Source organism: Acomys minous (genome assembly GCF_964271855.1).
Source record: "Acomys minous genome assembly, chromosome: 4".
Taxonomy (NCBI): domain Eukaryota; kingdom Metazoa; phylum Chordata; class Mammalia; order Rodentia; family Muridae; genus Acomys; species Acomys minous.
In genome coordinates this window covers 85,610,014-85,636,020 of record NC_140486.1, presented here as the reverse complement: position 1 = coordinate 85,636,020, position 26,007 = coordinate 85,610,014, and the positions used below count along the sequence as shown (strand labels likewise).

General features: G+C 48.3%; 1 protein-coding gene across 1 annotated transcript in view; it reads right to left on the bottom strand.

Moving 5' to 3' along the window:
• The window catches only part of LOC311595705 (aldehyde oxidase 2-like), an 82,479-nt gene extending 57,464 nt beyond the window's left edge, over window positions 1-25,015 (bottom strand). Inside the window, exons 1-12 of the mRNA XM_084778670.1 lie at window positions 24,895-25,015; window positions 22,796-22,853; window positions 21,147-21,243; window positions 20,093-20,201; window positions 18,218-18,344; window positions 15,977-16,038; window positions 13,456-13,539; window positions 11,350-11,430; window positions 9,122-9,266; window positions 8,258-8,350; window positions 3,524-3,675; window positions 2,717-2,810 (exon numbers count right to left, since the gene is read on the bottom strand). Of these exons, the coding sequence (XP_084634796.1) occupies window positions 2,717-2,810; window positions 3,524-3,675; window positions 8,258-8,350; window positions 9,122-9,266; window positions 11,350-11,430; window positions 13,456-13,539; window positions 15,977-16,038; window positions 18,218-18,344; window positions 20,093-20,201; window positions 21,147-21,243; window positions 22,796-22,853; window positions 24,895-24,951 (1,159 nt within the window). The 5' untranslated portion in view covers window positions 24,952-25,015. The remainder of the gene's footprint in view (window positions 1-2,716; window positions 2,811-3,523; window positions 3,676-8,257; window positions 8,351-9,121; window positions 9,267-11,349; window positions 11,431-13,455; window positions 13,540-15,976; window positions 16,039-18,217; window positions 18,345-20,092; window positions 20,202-21,146; window positions 21,244-22,795; window positions 22,854-24,894) is intronic.
• Window positions 25,016-26,007: the final 992 nt, after the last annotated feature.

Sequence of the window (26,007 nt, the reverse complement as noted above, 5' to 3'; positions counted from 1 at the left end):
AAAGATTTGAGGGCTAGTCTCCTTCAGAAACTAAGATCAGGAAGATGGCTTAGTGGGAAAAGTACTTGCAGCCAAGCCTGATGACCTGAGTTCAAACCCTCTGCTGGAAGGTGAGAACTGACTCTGGTAAGTTGTCCACTTGTGCACCGTGACATGCATCACACACAGACACCCATGGACACAGACACACACACACACACACACACACACACACACACACACACACACACACACGATACATTACATTCATTTTAAAAAAACCCTTATTGGGCTGGAGAGATGGCTCAGTGGTTAAGAGCAGCGCCTGCTCTTCCAAAGGTCCTAAGTTCAATTCCCAGCAACCACATGGTGGCTCACAAGCATCTACAATGTGATGAGATTCCCTCTTCAGGCCTGTGGGTGTGCATGCAGGCGGAACACTGTATACATAATAATAAATAAATAAATCTTTTTAAAACCCCTTATTTAGTTTTTTTTTTTTTAAATACAGGGTAGCCCTGACTGTCCTGGACTCGCTTGGTAGACCAGGCTGGCCTTGAACCCACAGAGATCTGCCTGCCTCTGCCTCCCAAGTACTGGGATTAAATTAAAGGCGTGTGTCCTACCACCTGGCTTAGTTCATGGAATTTAATAGCCATTGTAACAATAGTAAACACTTTACCTAACATGTTCAAGGCCCTGGCCTAAGGTGGGTGACAGGACTCTGCCTTCAGGGGTGGGACGGATGCTAATACAAAAGGATGACGTTGGCTTCCTCTCGCTCACTCTTCCTTTTCTGCCCTCAGACAGTTGATGCAATAAGGAGGATGCCACTACATTATATTGTGTGACCTTGGAGTTTCTAGTTTACAAAGCCATGGGGGCGGGGGATGCTGTTGTTGATAACGACCCACTTTCAGCTTTCACATCACGAAGCAGCTAAGCTGGGTCCCATCACTTTCTGGACATGTAGCATGGGCCGGCGGTTGCACAGCTTGGGGATGAAGTGTGTAAAGTATCCAGCACAGCCCGGCACTTGTTTAGCCTCTTGTCGGGGTGTGTGTGTGTTAGAGCTTGTGGAACAGACCAAAGCATTGTGAGTGCATAGAAGGAGGACTCCACAGAACAGGAGAGGTGGGTTAGCAGGGAGCTGCCTTAAGGAACTGCTCCATTCAGTTAGCAGTTAAAACGGTTACTGCTTGCTCCGACCCATAGGATCTGGGGGTGGGGGTGGGGTTTGTCTTTCTGTGTGTGCTTGGAGGAAGAGTGTGTGTGTGTGTGTGTGTGTGTGTGTGTGTGTGTGTGTGTGTGTGTGTGATATTGGATGTAGATTGAAGGAGGAAGGTGGGAGCCTTGCTCCCTTAGGCTATAGGAAGGCACTCTTGGCACCCTGTCCCCACCCTCTTTTTTGAGACAGGGTCTCTTTAAGTAGTCCTTTTTGTCCTGGAACTCACTCTGTTGACCAGACTCACAGAGATCCTCCTGCCTCTGTCATCTGAGCACTGGGATTAAAGATGTGCACCCCCAAGCCCAGTTTTCTCTCTCTTTTTTTTTAAATCTATTTTTGTTATTTCTAGTTCTGCACAGGTATCTCTCTGAGGTTATGTGCATGCAAATGTGTGTGTCCATGGAGGCTGAGGCGTCAGACCCCCTGGAGTTGGAGTTACAGGTGGGTATGACCTGCCCGACATGGGGGCTAGGGGTAGATTCATGCCCTCTGCAATGGCAGAACATGCTGTTGGCTGCTGAGCCGCATTCTCTTTTCTTTTAAAACTGTTTTTATTTTTTAAAATTACATATAATATATAATTGTACATCTCTGTGAGTAGATGCCATGAGTGCTGGTGCCCAAAGAAGCTAGAGATGTTGAAGCCCCTAGGAACCAGAGCCGTAGGCAGCTGTGAGCCACCTGAGACGGGTGCCAGGGACTCAACTCTGGCCTTCTGTAAGAGCAATGTGTATTCTTTTTTTTTTTTTTTTCCAGAGCTGAGGACCGAGCCCAGGGCCTTGCGCTTGCTAGGCAAGCGCTCTACCACTGAGCTAAATCCCCAACCCCCGCAATGTGTGTTCTTAAGCTCTAAGCCATCGGTCCAGGACCCTGCAACCTACTCTCATGTTGGCCTTTGCACATCATCCGTGGTTAAGCGAGAACATGTGCACTAACACACGACCATAATGTGTGTGTGTGTGTGTGTGTGTGTGTGTGTGTGTGTGTGTGTGCGTGTGTGTGTGTGCGTGTGTGTGTGTGTGTGTGTGTGTGTGTGTGTGTGTGTGTGTGTTGCCAGCAGGAAGCACCTCCGCCTGCTGCTTCCATGCACCCTTCCTCATGACAGGAGCTCCCCATGGTGAACTGAGAGTCAGTGATCCAGGCTAATACTTAATGTGATTCCTTAAGAAAATTTAAAAATGGAATTAAGCTGGGTGGTGGTGGTGGTGGTGGCGCAGGTCTTTAATTCCAGCACTCGGGAGGCAGAGGCAGGCGGATGGAGGCCATCATGGTCTACAAAGTGAGTCCAGGACAGTCAAGGCTACACAGAGAAACCCTGTCTCAAACAACAAGAACAACAACAACAACAACAAACCAATCAACCAAACAAAAACCCAACAAACAAACAACAACAACAACAACAAAACTCCAAAACCAAAAACCAACCAAACAAACAAAAAACAAAAAATGGAATTAAAAACCCCCAAAGACAAAGGCTCTCTCAGGGCCGCTCAGAGCGTAAGCTCTTACCTTCTGACAGCAGATTGAGGGTGGCGTTGCCCACAGAGAGAATAGGATTCAGGTCTGAGTAGCAATGCCTGCTTATAACATGTCCACCTAGGGACTGAGGAGAGAGAGTGACATCTTGGTTAGTATCTCTGGTCTTCTATAGACACGTGCCTGTGATCCTCTCAGGGTCTTGAGAGGGTCAAGAGGAGTCTTGACCAGCTAGCTGTCCTCAGGGGTCCATGAATGTTGGAATGCTTCTAACCCCCAAACTCATCTGTCACCCTGTCCTTGACAGGCGCTAGGGAGTCTGGTCATCTGGAATGACTTGAGAGTTTTCGAAAAGGCGATGTCTTCTGCTGACTCTCGAGGCTCTGAGGATTTCCGTCCCTCTGCACAGCAGATGTTGGAGAGGGGACACGTGTGTGTGCATGGAAAACCAATCATCAGTCACTTTCCTCCTTAGGACAGCCCTTCTCCAGCTCTGGGTTGAGTAGTATAAAGTAAAAAGTTGGCCAACTTTCTGTAGGTACTATATATCTGTTAAGCCTAAGATTAAATCAGTCTTTTTTTTTTTTTTGACAGGCTTGTCAAAAAATTAGCAAAACCATTATGTCCTTTGTGACCCGAGTTGCTACTGTGTTGAATCTCATCTAGAATTTTGCAGAACATTTTTACTAAATATCATTTATTAATTTAAAAAATATCTGTTAATTGGCCTGCCATTTCATTGAGACCTTTCGGCATGTTGCCTCCGCCAGTGCCTATCCTGGCATCCCAGGGAGAAGGAAATACAAGTGTGTGCCCAGTGATTGACAGCAGGAAACCCACCGCCATGTTCCGGATCTGCTGTCCAGCCAGGCTCTGAAGGTGTTTCAGGAGAGCGCGGTAGGTCTTCGTTTTCTCCTCTGGGAGCTCAGAGATGCTCTCAGCCAAGATGTCTTTCACTTGAGCCAGGCTGCAGCCCGCTCCGATGGTCAGTCCTGGAAAAACAGGTTGTTTTCATTGGCATGAGGGTGGGGGTGGGGTGGAGGGGTGGGGGAGCAGAGGGTGTCACCACATCAGAGTCTCAGTTGACATTTGCTCAGCGATGGTGCTTGCCCATCGTGGGTGCTCAGACAGTCATTAGGAGCTCTTGCATCAGCATCAGCTAAGTCAGTGCCTGGGAATTGGGCTCTGTCTCTGTCTGTCTCTGTCTCTCCCTCCCTCCCTCTTTCTCTCTGTGTCTATCTTTGGTGTCTATCTTCTTTTGTTCTTGAGTTAAAGTCTCTCACTAGCTTGGAGCCTGTTAAGTAGATTGGGCCCATGAGCTCCAGGGATCTGCCTGTCTTCAGCTCCCTAATATTGCAATTACAACGTGTCCCACCTTGCCCAGTTCTTTTTTTAAAAAATATGCATTCTGAGGATCAAACTTAGGCCTTTATTCTTGCAAGACCCAGATAGCAGGGCCAATTTCCCCATCCCTGAGCACAGAGATATTGGTCTAAAATCAGTCATTATTTTTTGGAAGTAAAGAGTTTTTATGCATGCTTAAGGGGTGAGGGACAGCAGCGAGTACAGGTGGTGAGTTCTCTGTGGCCTTACGGTTTGCACAGGGTTTATGGTGATGCCCATTTGAATCTGACCTGATACCAGCATCCACAGACTCCCACCCTCCCCTAGAGGAGTGGCTCTTGGTGAATATTAGCCAAAAACACATGAGCCACCAATCAAGTAAGGAACAAACCAAGTTCCTATTTACCCACCTTGATAGGCTGTATATGCCTCTTTCATGTAAACTGACCCCACTTGAGTGGCCTTTTAGAATATTCTGGTAGAAAACATTACAAAATGTTAACAACTTGGGGACTGAGGCCAAGATGACCCAAACAGGAATCAGATCAGTAACACTTAGGCTGCAGACTTTCCGACTCTGATACTGGCCAATACTGACACTGGCCAATCAAAACTAATGTATCCCAAGGAAGCTGTCCATTGGTTGATGGTGTTGGTGGGGGGAGTTTGGAGCTCACAGGAAGGGGTGAGCACCCAGGAGGACTGAGACCATGCTACTTGCCAACTGGCCAGAGAGCGATCCAACAGTTTTGACAGTGGTTGGAGTTGAACTCCCAGGTGCTGGCAGGATGTGAGCAGGAACTTCTTGTGTTTCTCCTCAGTGGGGACGGGAGGGGTCACATCAATGTAGGGACGAATGTGATCACTCAAAACAGCTGGAGTTGACCTTTTAAAAGAAATCCTTTACCTCTCTCAAGTTTGCATAATGAAACCTTCGCACCCAGGGTTGGATAGTCACCGCCGCGAGTGTGTTTTTAGCGGGTTTCAGGCGGGGCTTTGATTCTTCTCTTGTTGATTGATCTTTCAGAGTGTTCCGCCCTCCCACGTAGCAATAGTAAACGTTCTTGGCACGGTGCCTCCCCTGTCTTTGCCAACACACACTCATCACACACACACACAAACACACACACTGCTTCACTAACCTCAGCTAACTTCCTGGATGGAGAACACTGGCAGCTCTTTATTATCTGGATGCCAAGAAAATCTCATCTGAAATTTGGTTTTTGTTTTTGTTTTGTTTTTTGGTTTTTTGAGACAGGGCTTCTCTGTGTAGCTTTGGCTGTCCTGGAGTCGCTTTGTAGACCAGGCTGGCCTCGAACTCACAGTGATCCACCTGCTTCTGCCTCCCGAGTGCTGGGATTAAAGACGTGCGCCACCACCTCCCAGCCTCAGCTGAAATTTGTAGCTAAATCATCCCTGCTTTCCAGAATGCCACCCTGGAGTCCTTGTCCTGTCTCAGCACTTCATAAAAAAATGCTCTTATGAGATCTGGTCCTATCTCAGAGTCCCCACCAGTGGCCCGCTGATTCCTGACCCCCTTACCTTCTATCGGCACCCACTCTTTACCCTCTGCAAAGCCCCTGGCCTTAGCTAGATCCAGTGGTGCATGCCGGCAACCCCAGCACTTGGGAGGCCGTAGCAAGGTGAGCATGATTGTGAGGCTAGCTTGGGCTACCTAAGGAGACGGTGCCTCTTAAGACACCAAACCAAATCAGTCTTACCAACAACAAACTAACACTCAAACCCCAAACCCCTGCTGTATGTTTGTAAGAGCCCAGCAGAGCTAGCCTTGTTCCCTGTCAGACGACTTGACTCGTTGTCCCGGAGCAGACCCTGGTCCTCATTAGGGATGAAACCAGACACAAACATCTTACTGCTATTATCTAGGTCACAGGCTCTACACAGAGAGCAGAGTGGCTCATCACTTCCTCTTTTGTCTTTCTGTTTTTGAGCCGGTCTCTGGCCTTGAGTCCCCATCTTCCTTCCTCCTCCTTCCAACTCTTGGGATTACAGGCAGGAGGAGTCCATGAGCCACCGCACCCTGCTCCCTGCTTCTGCCTTTGACACAGAGGGAATAAGGACAGCTTAACCCTCTGGCGGGGCACGGAATGCCAGCTGCCTTTTGCTCCTCCCCACAAGAGCTCAAACTCCGACCAAGCCCAACCAGACCATCTGGACCTTTGTTCCGCCATTTCTATTGCTCACGTCACCGCCTGACTGTTCTTAGTTGATTCTGTCACTGGCCACAAAACTTAACTAGCATTCTGACTGAATTGGAAAGGTCTTCAACTTGTTTTCGATTCTCAGGGTTTTAAACTCACTCTGTGCCTCGCGGGCCCATCAGATCAATATGCAGTGACACTGGGATGGTTCATAGTAAAGATTTTGAAAGAAAACTGGCCTGAGCCGACTGTGGGTATGATATGAATGAGTGCCCTGTTTAAGGAAACCTTTACATAAAAAGTGAAGCTGTCACAGAGACGGGACTGCTGGGGTGTGCTCCTGTGAGCACATCTGGTTCCAGTTCACCTCAGTGGTGTCCACACTCTGGGCCACTAGAGGGCACTCACGCTTTAGCTTTAAGTGAGCCAGAGGCAGCAGCACAAGGCACAGAGCTGGGCTTTCCCTTGGCTGACAGTTGATGCGGAAAGCCACTGGATCGGCAGCAGCAGCCGAGTGGCCTGGGGAAGTGGGCTTCTGAACTGCGTGTGGGTGGCCTTGTAATCTGATGCCTGTGGGAGAGCGCATTTTCTTTTTGCACCTCAGGTTTTTTATCTATAGAGGAAGGGTTGGGTTATGTTGAGGATTTTGAACTGTGCCCCGAAGGGCCCTTTTGGGGACTCCTATAAGGGGCTCAGAGACAGGACGGCTAGGGAAAGGTGGCCCTCTACTACAGAGCAACCTATTTTCATTACTCATTTTATTTAAGATTTGAAGACTATATATTGGTGTCAGAGAGAAGTCGGAAGGAGGAAGGCTAGCCGGTGCTTGGCCAAAGAGTACCAGGGGTCTCCTGCTGTAACTCTAAGCTCAGACTGAGTATCTGGACGCAATCTGTCTGTGTGTTCTTCCATTTCCTCTCTGCCCACATCAGGCACACTACCTGGGTTCTTCCAAGCAGAAGCTGGCAAAACTCAAAAAGGGATTCCTTCACTTGCAAATGTCTGGGCCTGGAGCAGGGATTAGCAGGTGCATTTGTTTTCAGTGGAACCTGCCTGTGGCTGGTGACGGAAGCCAGAAGGTGAAACTCCTGGGTGGCAATGACCAGGCTGTCACCAGCCCCTCCCTGTCCATCCACCACAGACCCCTATAAACACAGTGACCTACAAGTCCTTCTTGACTAAATCTTTAGTGGTGACATCTTCCCTGCCGCTCAAGTTAAGGTATCATTGCTACTGTTGAAGTCCATTGTTTCAAATTCATGACCAAGCCATTCACTCCCCCACCCCCAACCCCAGATCTGCTTGTCAGCCACTGGATAAGCTTGAGTGCCCAAGACTTGCGGGCAATGCAGCTCTTGGCAATGGAGAAGGGAAATTAGTAAGGTCCACTTGCTAAAACACTTGCTGTCTATCTTGAATTCAAATCTTGCACATTTCTTCCTACGTTGTGGGCTCGACTTTACACTAGGAGGCTCTTGAGGATGCTGTGAGCCAATAGGAGTGCTCGCCTGCAGGTTTTAGAGCCATTTGGCCCCTTTGTCATTGTTCCGACAACACCAGAGCATCAGATAAAACACTCCTCATCTCTCCTCTCTTCTGTCAAGGTGACACTGTCCATTTATTGTCTCTGGGATGCCACGCACTTATCCTGCCTGTGAGCACACTGTCGCCAGGGCTAACATTTAAACAGCTCATCTTCTCTCCCCCATAAGGCTCTAGTAGTGAGGTTTGTGGTGGAGACACTCACTCTTTCACTGTAGAGAAAGAGTACTGACTCGGAGATGGACCTGATAGGATAGATGCACACCTTTAATCCCAACACGTGGGAGGCAGAGGGAGGTGGATCTCTGAGTTTGAGGCCAGCCTGGTCTACAGAGCGAGTTCCAGGACGGACAGTGCTATGCAGAGAAATCCCATTTCAAAGCAAAACAAAACCAACCAGTCAACTAGTCAACCAAACATAAAAGATAGATGCACAAGGATGTTCTGCTGTGTTCAACAAGTGAACGAGTGTAGGTAGTGCAAGGGTCACATTGTTAATATCTTACAAGAAGGACCAGGAACTCACCGTCACTGGTTTTAGTCACCGTCTTTAAATCAGGAATTCTAGCAGGAGAGAGGAGAATTGGGTAAAAGTGTCCTTGAGATTTCATGGCTGGTCCTGAAGGAGGAAAAATGCATTTTAGAAAGAGAGAGAGAAAGAGGAAAAAAAAATCCTTTCTTTTTCTTTTGGTTTTTCAAAGACAGGGTTTATCTGGGTAGACCTGGTTGTCCTGCAACTCGATCTGTAGACCAGGCTGGCCTTGAACTCACAGAGATCCGCCTGCCTCTGCCTCCCGAGTGCTGAGATTAAAGGCGTGAGCCACTACTACTACTACATGGCCACACTTTTTTTTTTTAAACATTGAAAAGTTCTCTAAAAACATTCGGATATAAAGCTTAAATCTTAATAATAAATGTGTATTCACTTACTTATATTCCTGCTACATTGTACCAATAGGAGATAAAAAAAAAAAGTGAGAGAGGCGCTTAAAACTCTCTTTCACAGAGAAACCTAGAGAAGCTTCTAAGGATGTTTGTGGCTGGGCTTGCTGCTGGGGCCCAAACTCAGAGCTTGCACAAACTAGCCTAGCATTCTACCACTGGGCTATAGGTGTGTGTGCGCAGCAAAGTTATTAAAATGGGTGTAGATCATCACTAGGTGTGCTTGCTAATACAGCCACAAATATTTTATAGTGTTTTCTTATGTCTATTGTAATAAAATAACAAGGGGCAAAATGAATTAAAACACTTAAAAAAAAATCTCCAGCCATCCTGAATGCTACTAGGGTATATGTCTCTCAACGCTGGGGATCCTGGATTTATTTGACGAGATGAAGATTTCATCTCTAAAGAGCAGATCAGTGGAGGGAGCGGAGCTGCTGTCACTTACCCAGAGATGTGTTGCCTGAGATGAGTGGTGCTTCCGGGTACTTGGATTTCAGCACCAAGAGATCTTGGAGGGTTCCTGGGGAGATCCAGGTAATTCTCTCTCCGTAAAAGGTTAGGGTTTGGTTTTCTGGGTTCTCAGCCATTCTCTGAGGGCAAATGACAAGATATTGCTACCTGTATGCATAGCGATCACTCTGGGCTATATCAGGTCCTGAGTGGGTTGCGTCCCTCTAGGAAGATTATAAGGCTCTGGGGGTCCACTGAACCCAGAAATACACTCACTATGTCCACTAGCTAAAGCCTGGATTCCCATAAGTAGATGGCTTTTTGGGAACAAGTGATACTATAAGCCGTTGACTGGCTAGCCTGGGCTAATTTAGCATTAATTCAGTTTCATGGCTTTAATATCAGAGTTATCCTAATGATCCTAAATTAATATGTTGTGTCTGGATTTTCCCTCTAGTATTCAAGTAATTTCTTAGTGAGCTCTTGATGTCTGTCACCTCTTAGCTGGGTCAGGGGCATCTCACATTTTATTTGCTCCAAACTGAGCTCCTCAGACCCAAGTCTATCTCTCAGCCCTTGAAAAGGAACCCTAAAGAAAAGATGACCTGCTCCTCCATCTTTGCTAACTGGTACCATCTAGCTATGCATGCTTCTGGGGTCAGGCTTGACTCTGTTTTCCCTACAGGACATCGCATCCATCAGCGAACTGGGTAATTTTCTTCCAAAACACATCCAGAATCCATCTGGTCCTCACCACCTGCACGGGAGGTTCTAGTGTAGCTACTGCCCGTTGGGATGGCATTTATCTCCTGACGGAGCACTCTGCTTCCTTCTTTCCTTCCTTTGCTGGCTGCTTTGGGAGGTTCTTGGCTCAGCAACAGGAAGGATCCTGACACGATGTCAGTAGTTTTATGATTAATAATTAAGACAGTAAGATATAAAGTAATAAAGTAACAATAAGGTACCAGATACCAGATATTATATTGTGGAGGAGGTTATTAAATGAGCATGGGTGGAGAAGGGGGAAGGGGTACCCCAGAGAGAGAGAGAGAGAGAGAGAGAGAGAGAGAGAGAGAGAGAGAGAGAGAGAGAGAGATAGGACGAGAGAGGAAGAGGAAGAGAGAGACCAGGAGGAGGGACTGACTGTTCGTTTATATGGCCCTGGGCAGGGCCACGCCCCCATGGCAGGTAGGCAATGACATCACAGGTAGGCAGGCTGAAGCAGAACCCTAACAAGCAGTAGCCTGTCCTTCTATGCAGCCTCCCTCACTGCGGCTTTTCTTATACAGAGGACGAGCCGGGCAGTGCCTTGCATCCGGCACAGCCTGTGTTGATGGCTTCTCACCTTTCTCCTCACTGCGCTCTCTCCACAGGCTTCTCTTGTCTCTCGCACCTTTACACTCAGTGCTGCCGTCGCAGCCTGCATAGTTCATCCATCACTTCTCCCCATGACTGGCTCCACCCTTCCTTCTAGAATTTCTTCAAACATTACCTCCCCAGAGGCGTCTTCTCTGGCCATGGCATTGAAAGTTGCAGCCATCTGCATCCTAGCCTCCTCCTCCACTTGGAGATTTTTTACTTCTAATCCCTGGCTGTTCTGGAACTTACTACATAGACCAGGCTGGCCTCGAACTCACAGATGTCTGTCTGACTGCCTCTGCCTCCTGAGCGCTTGGGTTAATGGTGTTACATCCAGTTTGCATCTTTCATCTTTCATCTATTATTTTGCTTATCACCCATCTTTCTTACCAGCTTGGGAGCTACCCTAGGGCAGTGTTTTTCCTTAGCTTTGTTCTTTGCTATGGAGTTAGTACTTAGAAACAGCACTCCTGTTTCTCCCAGTCAAGAAACTGGCCCCAAAAGCGGGGTGGGGTGGGGTGGGGGTGTGGGTGGGGGGTGGGAAGGGGGGGCGAATGACAAGGCAGATGTTTCTTACAGTTAGTGCAATGGCATTTCTGGAAAAACATAGCAGATGCTTAGCAAAGCTGAATGGCCTGGACAGTCACTGGGGACGCATTCCTGATCACAGCGATGAGAGTCATGGTGGGATCACTTTTTAAAATGCTGAAGGCCAACCAGGGCCAGGAGGAGGCAGGTTTCTGGATCCTAACGGACACTTCTCCAACTTGACGCGTCACCCGAAAGGCTAATGGTAGACTTACAAAACTGGGTTTATAACTGGAGATGGTTAAGCAAGCACATGAAACACCAGTGCTGTCTTACCAGGAGTTCTGGGGGAAATATGAGCTCCTGGGTCGGGTCCAAGGGCTGGAACTTGTCTTTCGCAAACAGCTCCGTGCAGATCTTTATGGAAGGAAGAAGCACACGGCTGCGTCAGCTCAGCTCCATTGGGAAGAGCGCTGGAGTTCTTTAAGGAGCCAGGCAGGCTGCATGCAGCAAGAGGCTCTCAGTCCCCCTGCATAGGAAACTCACTGCAGCCCAAGGATGTAAATTAGGGATGTGACCGCCAGAGAGAAGCTGACGGCCACCACTGTGACTCCAAAGGAAAGGGTGTCATCAACTTTTTTTTTTTGGTTTTTCGAGACAAGGTTTCTCCGTGTAGCCTTGGCTATCCTGGACTCACTTTATAGACCAGGCTGGCCTCAAAGTCACAGTGATCCGCCTGCCTCTGCCTCCCAAGTGCTGGGATAAAAAGCATGTGCCACCACTGCCTGGCTTCAACTTTTTAAAGAGCATCCTGGGAAACGCCAAGACACCCCGTGAAGGTGATGAGATGTTGAAGAAGCCTGGGGAACCTTCCCCGAGCTACCGTCCCTTCCTCTGTCATCACGGCTCACAATCTAAAGCTCTGGGGAGGCCTCATAGTTTTTAGGGGAAATGACTCCAAACATATCTTTCTGCACAAACACACCCGGCATTACTGTTTACTGAGGGCTTTTACACATATTAATGTTATTTAATCTCTATGATGATTGTATAAAGAAAGTTATAACCTGCACTTTTGCCCACGAGGAAATGAAAGCAGATCAGAAATGGACCCAGCTGTCATCCTGTCTCATGCTTTAGCTTTGAACCATCACTGTCTCTCACCCACTGGTTGCTAGGAGACATACATGAGGGAACAGGAGAACTGAACTATGGGATGTGGGGTGCAGGCGGGTGCAGGTGAGTAGCGAAGAGGATGGCAGACATACACATTGACCTTTCTACTGGAAAGACACTTAACCTTTCTAAAGAGGAAATGGAGATAATGCTTATCCTGAAGGGTAACTGTGACAGTTAGATGAAGTGGCCTGACATTTGTCATTTCCCCTGCCCAGTTTTTTTTTTCTTTTCCTGTCTCTCTAAGGCCTTGCAAGGTTCCAGAAAGAATACATAGTTATTCCTTGTAAAGACTTTGTGTAGGGTTGCAGACTGAAGTATTGTAGGTCAACACCTGACTTTTTTTTTTTTTTTTTTTTTGTCAGAGACGAAGTTTTACTTTATAATTGTGTTCCTCCTTATGAGCAGTAACCGAGATGCACCTCAGCTTTAAACTCATCCCTTGGCATTTGGCTTAATGTAAGTCAAGTGGTACCCAAAGCTCAATTGATACTCAAATTGAATGCCCAAGTCTTCGAGGTGGGGAATAGTTTTGGGATGCAGTGATTCTTCCAGCCATTGATCTTCTGTGAGTCACTATGGGGGTTGTGTGGCTCACATCCTTGGTTACACCTCTCTATTCCACGGTACCCCTTCTTTAGACTAAAAAAAAAATAAAGTGACAATGGGAGGGGAGTGTGGACAAGTAGGCCTGAGGGACTCAGACACGTGAGAAAGAGAACGAGGAGTGTTGCTTTCTCAGGCCGGCTCGGAGCTCTTGCCCAGCACGTGGGGAGGTAGCTAGGATTCATTAACCTCTCCATTGGACTCCTGTGAGAACACAGCAGAGGAGCTTTTTGAAAATGAGTTATCTCCAACTCAGAGGCTGGAATCCTGCCGCTGCGTTTCTAGGTGGGGGCCTTTCCCTTAGCTGAGATGGCCGCGCGCTCTCTCTGTGTCAGCTCAAGGACAGCAGATGGCTGTGTGAGCAGGCACAGCTTTAGAACTTCCCTCCCGCAGTAGATGCTTTTCCGGCATCTAAGAGGCTTTTGCTTTCCTTTTGTCCCAGCCTTTCAGACTAGGATTGTGATCTCTGTATGAGCTCTGTGCTCAGCGCAAACGTGCGAAGTGCCGGGTTCTTGCAAGGACTTGGGGAGGTGGCAAACAAAACGGCGGGGAGGGAGTTGGGGGTGGGGAGGGGGAGGTCCCTCAAATGCGCATGCCCGTCCCCAGCTGGGTCTGCGGAAAGCAGCGCACAGCAAGCAAACAGAAGCCTGAGGGACTCACATCACTTTTGCCTCCGGATGAGTCGTTTTCTTTCTGATCCAAGCAGCATCTTCCTGTTCCTTTCTGCTGACAACCGCTTTGCTCCTGAGGACAGGAAGTGCTTTATGTGAACAAAATTTTTTATAGGCAAATAAGGTTGTGCCCTGAAGGGTTGAACGGTGTATATGAGACTTCAGACCCTGAAGTTACTTTCTACTCACAGGGATAACACAAGGCTATTCTTTCTTTGCTTTCTTTATTTATTTAAGATAAATTATGAAATACATACAATATAAACACACACACACACACACACACACACACACACACACACACACGATATGCCGAAGTCTAAGAGAAACAACCAGTGCCCAGTTCTGCTGACATTTTGATGTATTTGGGGTTGTATTGTATTTATATCACATATTTCTATGGTGTCCTCAGTAGATGAACATTGTTCATTGCAATTACATCACATTCATATCTGAGTTATTTTAGGGCAATTTCTACTGGTAAGATACATATTTATGGTATTTTTCAGGGCAGCCATAATACAGTCGCTGTAGCACAGATAAGAATTGGAACATTGTTCATTATAATTCACATGGGACCTTTAAGAAAGAGAAAAAATAAAAAAAGAATACGCAAATGGGAAACCCATTTGGATGAGTTGACGGCAGCATTTTTTATTTTACATTATGATGATGATGATGATGGTTTTCAAGACAGGGTTTCTCTGTGTAGCCTTGGCTGTCCTGGACTCACGTTGTAGATCAGGATGGCCTTGAACTCACAGCGATCCGCCTGCCTCTGCCTCCCAAATGCTGGGATTAAAGGCGTGCGCCACCACACCCAGCTGAGGGCAGCTTTTAAAATGGTGCCCATTTGCAGCTCTTCCATTTCCATTTCTCACAAACCTGCTCCATGGACTGTCTTCCTCAGGTGATTTCTCCTGCCTGGCAAAGTGCTTGCTCCCACCTGTTTGAATCCCTGTCTTTCCTGGTATCTCTAGCTGGTGCTTGCTAACTCTGGCCCAGAAACAAAAGCAGCTGGCTGAGGAAGCAGCACTCCCCCCCCCCCCCCTTACATTCTCAGGATCCCTAGGATGGGTGTGGGGTCTGTGGTGACTGAGAGAAGCTGGGCTTCCTTCTCTAGGCTCGGTGGGTAATAAAATCCTTAGGCACCCCATCTGGGGCTGGGTTTCTTTTACAGAGTAAAGTAGCAGGAGACTGGCTGGCTACAGGGCCAGCTATTGGAACTCATTTCTGGCTTTATCTCCAGAATCTGTGTTCCGGGAGAGGCAGATTGACACCTACACCCTTAGGCAAAGGGGTTGATTTAGCACATTGGCTGGTATTTCCTGCATGCTTTCCCATTTACAGCAGCAATTTGCTGGGTTTATAGTCTCCTCATTTCACTTTTTAGTGTGTCAGCTCTGGCTCCCTCAGGAGGCAATAGAAATCTGGGACCTCCCCACCCCCACCCCCACCCCCCCTCCCACCCCCGGCCTAGAATATCAGCCTGATATTTGGGGGCACTGGACACACCTGCTGTAGATTTCCAAGTCTACCATTACTATGCGTTAGAGACTGAGGCAAAAATATATATAGAAACTTTAGCTTGTGGCTTCTGCTTTCTCTTCCTACAATGGCTCTGCAGGGGCCTCAAACCCCCCTGCGTGAATATCCCCAGAGCAGTGTCCACTCTTTCTACGAGGAGCCTCATTGGTCTTGTGGGTAGACATTGGCTCCTAAGACCTGTCCTTGACCATCTCATGGAAGTACCTGGCCTAAAGGTAGAGTTGAAGCCCTATGTGGAGAATGATCCAGAAAAACCTAGGCCTATCTCCTTGTCCCTACGAACTCTTGACTAGCTGGAGAAGGACCACAGAGGCCCTCCTCCTCCGCCTAAGGTCTCCCGCCCTTATCCAGCCTGGCCTCAGCAGAGGGGCATCAGACATGCTCGCTCTTGAGCATCTGTCAAATGCTTTTCACAGTGTCAACAACATTCTCAACATTAGCAATTAGCTGCTGAACTCTTACTAAGTGCTAAGCAAGAGTTCTTTGATTTTTGCCAGCGAGGTGTGCCTACTTTTGGAGGCCACTCCCTGTATTCTTGGAGTAAGTTTTGCCTTCTATTCTGCAACTTCAGCTTTTTTTTCCCTATTCTTTCTTTCTCTCTTTCTTTTTTTTTCTGTTTATGATTTCCTAGTTGGTTGGGTTCTCAGAAGGAACCTTCTTCACCACAGCAAAGCCTTGATCGACCTCTTGTGTTTATAGACCTCCTCTCACCTGCCCTGGATAGATGTGTTGCCTGACACAAGTGTCTGGGCAGCTGGCTAACGCGCCTCACTTCCTTCTGTGGTTCTAGACTACGTCAAAGGCAGTGAGTCCCTGCCCCCTGGGCCCCTCCCCTGTGATAACTTACTTTGTCTTACAGTTGGTTGTCTTATAAACCCCATTCTGTGTCCCCAGCTTTGACCACCCGTCTTTTTCATTCTTACTCTGTACATGTCTCTAGACACCCATGCTTGTGTGCTCACCGTGCAGAAGGTCCTGCCGCTCTCCAGAATTGGCCGATACCCAGTGCAGCGGCAGAGGTTACCTGGTCAGGGGAAGAAGCATGGCTGTGAATTTCTTGTTTCTACTGCTTATTTTTTTAGATTATTACTTATCTGTGTGTGCCCTCAGAGGCCAGAAAAGGGCGTTGGATTTCCTGGGGCTGGAGTTATAGGTGGTAGTAAACCACCCAATGTAGGTGGCTGAGATCTGAACACAGGTCCTCCAGAAGAGCAGCAAGCACTCTCAAGGACTGAGCCGTATCTCTAGCCACTTTGCTGACTTCTTTTAATACTTGAAAGAGAGCTAATAGATTTTCTTTTCAGTGCTGGGGAATAGAACCCCGGCCCTTGGACATGCTAGGATAACATTCTGCTTCTGAGCTATGACTCTAGCCCTGATGTCTCGCCACTGACAATAACTGTTCCAAGCTAAGTAAGACAGTGGGATCCTAAAACAGAAAACTCAAGCAATTCCCAGGGTGCCACTAGACCAAGTACAGTGGATGCTCTGCCAGGCGTGCTCCTCCGTGGCTCGTAGGTCGCTACATCAGGACCACTTGGATGTAGTTGTTAAGGACATGAATCTGACTCCTGGGGACCTGAGCATCTGGAGACAGGCCCAAGAACCTGAGTTCAAGAGGCCAGTGTGGACGTGCTGTTGCACGGTAAAGTCTGGTGTCCTCATGTGTCCAAGGATGAAGGTAGCAGAGGAGGAGGGTCCATGTAGACTACAGCGCATCTAGGGTGGCCTGACTAAGAAGTTTGGGCTCAGAGGATGTGAAAGTTGGTAAAGAATGGATCGAATTTTCGGAGCATCAGGGAAAAAGAGAGGGCAGAGACTGGCCTGGCCGGAGCCATGTAGAGAGCAGGAAGTATGATAAGTTGGCCTTGGTCATGTTTTAGGGCTGAGGAGCTGGTGAAGGGAACCCAAGGAAGGTGGGGGTTTTAGGTGTTAGTATGAGTCTCTGGTTATTATTAATTATAATAATATCAATTATTGTATAATTATAATAAATAGAATTATATATTATTATTATAGAGTTATTATTAATACAATAATATTAATTATTATTTTATTGAGGATTGAGCTCAGGCCTTTGCACAAGAGAGACATGCACTCTGTCACTGAGCTATATGATTGGCTCTGATTTTCTGCACTTGAAAGAAGAGATAAAGATAGAGAGCTAAGGAGAGTGAAAGCAAGAACAAGAGAGAGAGAGAGAGAGAGAGAGAGAGAGAGAGAGAGAACACCCATCAGCAGACGGCAGGTGAGAAGCACATCTATCCTCAGCTGTCTGTCTTCAATCTATGGATTGATGACTTGTTTGGGCACTCTTGACACCTGAAGGTGATGTTTATTAATCTTATGTGTTTATGAATTTAAAACTGTTACAAATCTAAAGGATTCTTTCAGATGAGAGGCTTACTATGAATTGAAATATACCCTGCAAGCTGGGCATGGTGGTGCATGCCTTTAATCCCAGTACTCGGGAGGCAGAGGCGGTGGGGGGGGGGATCTTTGTGAGTTCGAGGCCAACCTGGTCTACAAATGAGCCCAGGACAGCCAGGGCTACACAGAGAAACCCTGTCTCAAAAAACCAAACACACACACACACACACACACGCCTGCAAAAGATACAAAATCTTAAGCCCTGGAACCTGCTAACAAAACCCTATTGGGAAATAAGATCTCTCCCGATGGAATCACACTGAAATTAGGTTGCCCAGGACTGGGGAGGGCCTAACCTGGTGCCTGGTGCCCTTAGACAAGAGGAAGATTTATGACCTAGAGAACAAGTGGAAAGGCATGAGATAAAAACAGATTGAATTTATGCAGCTCAGGAGTGCCAAGGTCCAACTATACTCATGAGAGTCTGGGGGAGGAATCAGGGTGTCTCCTCGGAGCTCGCAGACACAGCACAGGCAGGCTGAGAGCTGGACCGCGGACTCAGTGCTTCCAGAACTGTGTCAGGCCTTCCCGTGTTTTACGCTGGCCGGTTGGTTCGTGCTTTGTTTGATAGTCTGAAATGGGATTCAGGCCCTCGGGAAGGATGTGGTGGCCCCTGTGCTGTGCGCAGACGACTTGACATCTTTTGCTGTGCCTACGCAGATTATGTTAGAGATGACGGTGGCACTTGAGCACAGCTGGGGGGATGTTGACAGTGGTGTGGGGAAGCCTGAAGTACCTTTTCCTCTGCCTACCTCCTGCATCTGCCTACCTACCTCCCAAGGCTTCCATGAGCTGTCCCTCTGAGGGCTGCGGATGGTTCCGGAGCAGCGCGTACATGGACATCACCATCCCAGGAGTGCAGAAGCCACACTGGGTACCATGGCTCTTGGCGATCCTCTCCTGGAAGGGTGCATCTGTGGTCACAGCCCCGCCCTGCTGCCGCCAGCAACTCTCTCCAGGGGCCCCCAGCCTGCACCTTTCTCATTATGGTAGAAGACACGAACATGTCCTGCCCCTTCTGTTCAGTTCTGTTTGTCCCTTTTCCTAGGCAGCTCCCAAAGGCAGTGGCTCGGAAGCTGCATCTTACCATTTTAATTACTTTTCAGGGTCTACTGCTCTGATCCTCTATTTGGGAGTTAGCAGTGTGCAGCCTGCACTCCCGGAAACTTTAGTAGGAGGGTGTGCGTAAGTTTCACAACTGGCTGTCTTGAACACTTGTGCTTCTTTCACAGCTTAGGTTGCACACGAGGCTGTGAGGGTTTGACTGACTATTGCTGATCTTGTGTCACCTTCTTTTCCTGTGTTGGCTTACAAAGCTCGGTCTTTAGAGAGTGGGGGGTTTGGTCTTTGCTACCTAAAGCACGGTCTGTGGTCTGGCACTACTGATTTCTCCTGGGAAACAGCAGGGAGTGCAGAAGTCAGCTCCCTGCTCCAGACTTCTTGACCAGACTCTGAACTTTTAGCCAGCCCCTGTTGACTCCTGGGAGCACCAACGCTTGAGAGGCTGGGCTCTAGACTTAGTATATAATGCGCTGACTTGGCTGTGAGCACCTTGGATGACTTCCTAGCCAACTCGAGGTGACTGTTCTGGGTCCTTCATCTTTACTGACCTGGCCTGCTCCTGCCTAAAAACCCTGAGTATGGTTTGATCTGGCTGTGACTCCCCAGACTCCTATGACAATGACAGGAAAATCATTGCCAACACATGTCACATTACCCTGAAACCCAACCTTACCTTGTTCAGCAGCAGGCTAAATGTTGGAGGGATGATTCTTTCCATCCTTTAGATAAATCAGACCTTCAGACCCCCTCATCCAAATTCTGATTTTACTCCTAAACCTCTATGCTACAGAGAATGATCCCCAAATTTTATCCCGTAAGCCTTGGAGACTCTTTTGGAATATTCTATATGTAATAATAATAGTATATAATAATATAAAGTAATATATAACACACATATTATGTATGTGTATACATACATCTGTGTATAGTGTGTGTGTAGTGTCTGTAGATGCCAGAAGGGGGCATTAGATTCTCTGAAACTGGAGTTAGAGGTTGATAGAAGCTGTCATGTGAGTGCTGGGTCCTCTGGAAGAGCAGCCAGGGTTCTCAACCACTGAGCCATCTCTCCAGCCCTGGTATGGCCTTTTGACTCAGCATCTCATGTGTCTTTCAGGCTGGCCTTGAGCTCACTGTGTAGTGGAGGATGACCTGGAACTCCCTATCCTTCTGTGTGTACTTCTCCAATACTGGGGTTCTGAGTTTGCGCCACCACGCCAGGGTTATGCAGTCCCAAGGACTTCATGCATGCTAGGCAAGCAGTCTATCAACAGCTGTATCCCCAGCCCCCCTGAGAGGCATTGCTTCTATAGCCTGTGTTCAATAACCTCTCCAGTTTATAGTACAATTGGTATCAGACAATGTTTCTGATATCTCGATATTATTCAAATAGAAAAAAATAATAAAAGATGGCCATTTAATCAAACGCAGGTGGGTTTCCAGCTTTCTCTTCCGCCGCTGAGTGGATGCTATTACCCTGATCAAACTCCCACGTGCCTGGTCGTGACCCAGAAGACGGAGGTGGGACAGTCTGCACAGCCTTTGGCAAAATGAAGCTCAGATGTGAGGGGATTAGAGCGTGTGCTTACCTGCACAGGGTGAAGCCTGGTCTTGATGCTCCCGACACCTTCCACGGTGGTGACGGCGGCTCCATGCAGGGAGCACAGGGGCACCAGGCATGCCACGACAGAGAAGTGTCTTTGTATGAGAAACACAAAGAAAACCAAGGGAAGTGACATGGTCCTGCCCTGTGGACAACTAGGAGCCAAGAAGGGTAGCTCTGATGGCCCAGGGGACTGAAGGGACAATAGATGTGAGGACGACAGGGTCCTCTCTGCTCACTCTATGCCACCTATGAGAACTGGGGATCTTTAACCTGGACACCAGAAAATCTTTACAGTCTTAAAATGGATCCCCTAGGGGCAGTGGGAATGGACCTGTGTCCCCAGAGGGTGGCTGGATCTCCAGTAGTCTTCACTAGAGCGATGACCTCATCACAAGCAAAGGCTATTTGCCTTTCGCCCATATTAGTGCATTCTGCATTCATTTCCTTGTTAATTTAAGCTCTCTGAGTAAAGTCACTTCTCTCTCTCTCTCTCTCTCTCTCTCTCTCTCTCTCTCTCTCTCTCTCTCTCTCTCTCTCTGTGTGTGTGTGTGTGTGTGGTCTGTGTTCTGAAGCCATCTTGGTTTGGACCAGTGATGTGGATGACACTCAAACTCTTACTTAGAGAGTGAGGTCATGGCCCAGGCCCTTGCTCTGCAAGCCTGATCCAGGTCAAGAACAAGGAGATCATTGGCTTCCAGGCTAGAAAAATACGGGTTCAAGTTGTATGACCTTGAGCAAGTCACCTCTTCTTTCTGAGCCTCAGTTTCCTCTGGTATGAAATACACTGTTGGCTGTCTTGCTTCTTAACCTGGAATACCCAGATGGGCCTTTGGAGGTCACGGTCTCCCAGAATGGATGTACGGAAGGCTTATGTGTCATCAGGGTAGAGGGACCACAGCGTCTGTGGGGGTTTTCAGTGGAAGCTAAGATGTGGAGTCACTAAGATCTGGGCTTTTTTTTAGTTATATGATAGAGTAATAGAAGGCAGGCAGGCAGGGGCAGACCTCTCTTCTGGAGACTGGAACTTGTGTAGCTACCTTGTTTTCTTGCACACCGGGTCATGCTGGGACACCATCACCGTGCAGGCCCCACAGCCTCCTGTTCCACAGGCATACTTGGTTCCTGTGAGGCGTACTGGAAAGGGCGGAGTCAAGGAAAAGATGCGAAGTGGACATTTTGCCTCTGGGACAGCTGCTTCCCTAGGGTGCCATCGATGCGGGAGGTCTTTGTGGGGTGAGACCCAGCCTGGGAAGCCATCTGATTAGCTGTGTGGCCCTGGGTATAACAGCCCACTCTGGCTTGTTTCTGTCTGAGAGAGGAAGGCGTAATACCTACGCTTGTCATGGCCAGTTCACCATCTTGTAGGGCTTAAGGTAAAACTCCTTAGACAAACCCTACTTCATTACAAGGCATTTTGTGGCCTCTTCTGGTTCTAATCATGTAATTGGGGGAGTAGTATTTCTTTTTAAAAGATTTATTTATTATGTATAGTGCTCTGCATGCATGTACGCCTGCAGGCCAGGAGAGGGCACTGGATCTCATTATAGGTGGTTGTGAGCCACCATGTAGTGCTGGAAATTGAACTCAGGACCTTTGGAAGAGCAGCCAGTGCTCTTAGCCTCTGAGCCATTTCTCTAGCCAAAGAAGTCTTTTTAACGACTCAACACATTGTTAGTTTTGCCTTGTAGTAAGCCAGGCATCGAAACTCAGCCTGCAAGTGGCGTGAGGAGTGTCTCGCCCTCCCACCCTTGGCTTCAGGTCCCACTGTGAGCGCCGTTCTGCTCTGACTCTCTCCAGGTAATCCCAAAGCCAGGCTCTGTCTCGGCTCCATCTCTGTACTTATCCTTCTCCCTAACTGTGTTTCCACATAATTTTTTTTTTTTAATGGTACTCCTGGTTCATCATTTCAAGTGCGGGTCACAAGGGGGTTAAGTAAGCAAAGAGGGGCCTGGGTGAGAAACTTAGACCTTGAGTCTCATTTCAGAGAAGGGACCAGGGCAGTGTCCTCACTCAGCTCTAAGAACGACCACTGTGTAAAGGTCTTGCCACCTTCTCATTTACCCCCAACAAATGGAAATCTTGATTATTTAAAACATACAATGTTCTGCCTTTCAAGTATTGATGGCTAACTAGAAACCACGTGGGCTTTTACACAAAACTTGGTCAGAGGCAATTTCATCAATTTGTTATTTTTGTCATTTAGTTTCATTAGTCTCCTCTTCCCAGCAATCCATCCGGCTTATTAATTAAAATACGTTATCATTATGAAGATCTATGTTCCAGTGTATAAGGTGGTGGGAGAGTCTGGTGTAAGACAGTAGATATAAGGTAAAGAAATCTTTCCCCTTGTCACATCCAATCCCTGAATCTGATAATTTGGTTTTGTAAAGGGAACCGGAGCCTCTGTTACATAACACTCAGGTGGCTCGGCACAGCCCAAGCGAATTGCTTAGCTTCTATTTCCTCCTATTCAATCACTCATAAGCAATGCTGGGAAACTTTCTCCTCTCCACACACCAGCCCAATTAACCTGATATTCTTAAACTCACTGCCCAAAGCAAATAGCAAGCAAGGCCAAAGAGCTGGCTGGAGAGCGCTCACCCCCCACAACCGTAGCAGCTGCTTAAGCTCTGTAAGTTCTACAAGGCATGCAAAGACATAGCTGAGACTGTGATCAAAAGGGTCCGGTTCTTTCTCAGGAAGGCCAGCAGGGTGACTTCTGGGTCCACATTTTTCTCTGTCACCTGCGTTGGAAACAGGAGAGGTCACGGGGTTGGATGGATAGCTCAGCAGAATGTCTGTGGCGGTTTGCTTGATCGGTTAGTGGTAGGAGGTGGGAGGTAGGAGACCAGACATGCTCTGAGGGGAAACAGTGTTCACACGCATTTACAGGGCAGGAGCCTCCCAAGGCCAGTGTAGGCCCATGCTCTCCTGTGTGGCAAAAGCCGGGAGCCACTGTGGTGTGGTGACACCTCTGGACTTGCACTTCGCATTTTCCACATTTGTGCTGTCATCTGGCCTCCTGGTACTTCCAAATGAGTCTTTGGAAGTATTTAAACTTGGCTTGGGTTTGTTAGGGGGCGTCGCACAGGGAGGGAAGCTGGGTCCACTGCCTGGTTGGGGGATGGGGAAGTTATTGTTGTCCTGGAGAGGCTTTAGGGCCTGCTGGTCCCCTAACTTTTCTCCCCTCTCCTCCCCCTCCTTCCCTTTCCTCATCTCTATCACGTGACTTATTCTCTGACTCCAGCTGGGTCATTCTGGGCTCATAATGTAATCTGGAGGGGGCTCAGCAATTAAGAGCACTAGGCCGCTCTTCCAGAGGTCCTGAGTTCAATTCCCAGCAAGCACATGGTGGCTCACAACCATCTAGAATGGGATGATTCCTTCTTCTGCTGTGTATGAAGACAGAGAGCACTTACATACATAAAATGCATGAATAAGTAAATCATTTGATCTGGAGCTGACAGAGGAAGGATCCCGTCAGGCTTTTGGGTCTCCAAAGCCTAGTCAGTGGGAAAGCCATTAATAGCTCACGGATGATGGTCATAGAAGGATGACTACCTGGGGAGGCCGCATTCTGGAGAGAGCATTGCAGGCAAATGTGGGCTCTGTGGGCTCTGTGGGCTCTGGCTGCTTCCTTGGGCTAACTCCTGAGGTGGGGCAGATATGACTGAGCCCTGGTTAGTTATGTGGGGTCAGAGGTTTGGGAGGCTCTTGGAAGGGAGGTGGCAAGGCTCCAGGGGAGCTGTGTGCCCTCGGAAGGCAGAAAGGGACTCATGATAAGAAGGGCTGGGCACTAACAGTAGCCAGTGTCCTGCGTGAGGTGGTGGCCGGGCCAGGAAGGATGCTGCGGGAAAGTAGCAACTGAGAGCTTTGTTCTTATCCTTATATCCCCAGAACAGGCTGAAACCCAGGGAAAGAGGCTTTCCAGGCTGACCACACTTAAATTTCAACAATTTTGCATAGTGGACAAGCCATAGAGCAGTGGTTCTCAACCTATGGGTCGCGACCCCCTTCATAGAGGCTGCCCAGGACTGTAGGTAAACACAGATACACACATTATGATTCACGACAGTAGCAAAATTACAGTTATGAAATAGCAACAAAAATAATTTTATGCTTGGAGGTTACCACCACATAAGGAACTGTATTAAAGGGCCACAGCATTAGGAGAGTTGAGAACCATGGCTATAGAGAAATTAATTTGACAAATAGAAATACAAAGATGGATGAATTTAATGACTTCTGGAGGTGGAGGCAGGTGGATCTCTGTGAGTTCGAGGCCAGCCTGGTCTACAAAGCAATTCCAGGACAGCCAAGGCTACACAGAGAAACCCTATCTAAAAAAAAAAAAAAAAATCAAACAACTTCCGGAATCTGAACCGCAAACCAGGTTACGGGGCAGGCTGCTTCTGTGTCTTGTGTCTCAGAGGACCCTGCCTGGTGACAGAAGCAACTTTCTTTCCATTTTCACAACAGCTATGGGAAGCAGGTGCCACAGGAGGCCTCTGAGGCTCAGGGAGGTGAAGTAACTTCCCTCAGGTTATACACAAAAGGGGAGAGCCACACAGAGTTGATTGACAGCACCCCAAGGCTTTCCTGCCTCCCGCTGTTGCCAGGACCCAAGGGTTGACTGAGAGGAGCCTGGGGCTCTTGCTCCAGACTGGAGAGGCTCAGTCCAGATTCCTCAAAGTGCCTGGGAGCCGGGGGTGAGGGGGGTGGGGGGGGTGGGTTCCTCCTGCAAGCCACAGTGCTAACGCTACCTGTCATTTGGCACTTACTTACCTTCCTTCCGTTCACAAAGAACACCAGCTCATCGGAGCTCTGGGGTGAGCAAGGCATGGCTCTGGTAAGGTTGGCCGCCTGGCCTTATGCAGAAACCCTTTCTGATAAGCAGCTACAGACGTGAACAGAGAGGATTGAGGGGGAAGCAACAGAGCCTCTCCCTGAGTGGAAGCAGGCAGCCCAGAGCCTCAGCAGGGAACACTGGAGGCCGAGAGTTCCTCGTTTAGTGGCTTTTTAAAGTCTAGCCCCCCCCCACCCCCTCCGTGTGACCTCCTAATCCCATGCCTCACCTACTACCAAGCCTGGCTCTGAAGCTGGCTTAGGGGTGCAGCCTCTACCTCCCCTGGCCTTCTCGGAAATCTGAGAGCATCATGTGAAATCCATAAACAGCAACTCAGGCTTAAACCTGCTCTGTGCACTTCCTCAAAGCAGCACCTTGCCCAACTCTGGAGGGATTTCATTCTTCTCAGAAAGCTAGAGGTAAGCTTCCCAAGACCCCCCACACTCCCCTTTCCCCAGCTTGTTTCTCACTCTTTCTGGGAAAATGATGCCGACCAGGGAAATATACAGATGAGTCCTGTAGGCTTTGAGCTTTTCCAAACCTACTTTATTTGGGGTTCTTTAATGCTTACACCTCCCTTCCAACCCACCTACCCTAGATAGGAGAGAAAGGAGGTTAATGGGAACAGGAGAAGTAGACATTTTTGGACTCAGATCCTGGGTGCGATTCCCCTGGTGTAGTCAGCAGGATTTCAGCAGACCAGCAATCCCACCAAAGTTGCTGATGGAACCTGGAACAGCAGCCAGAACCCAGAGCCCTGAAACGTTCTCTGGAGCGGTTCTCTCTAGGAGCGTCTCTAAGCGGAGCGACGAACAGCCAAATAATACCAAGACCCCCCCAAAAACCCCGCCTCCTGTTGTGGGCTCACATGTCTATCTCCTCTCAGAGTCTGCACTAAGATGTGTCTCAGCTGGCAAAAACCAAGCCCCCGCACGAGGTGGGTCATCTTCTCGTGGATAAACATCACCTGATCTCTCACAAGCCTGTCCCCCATCCCACACTCGGGATCAAAACAAAGCCACTACAGAGTCCAGCCTGTGTTCTAGTTGAGG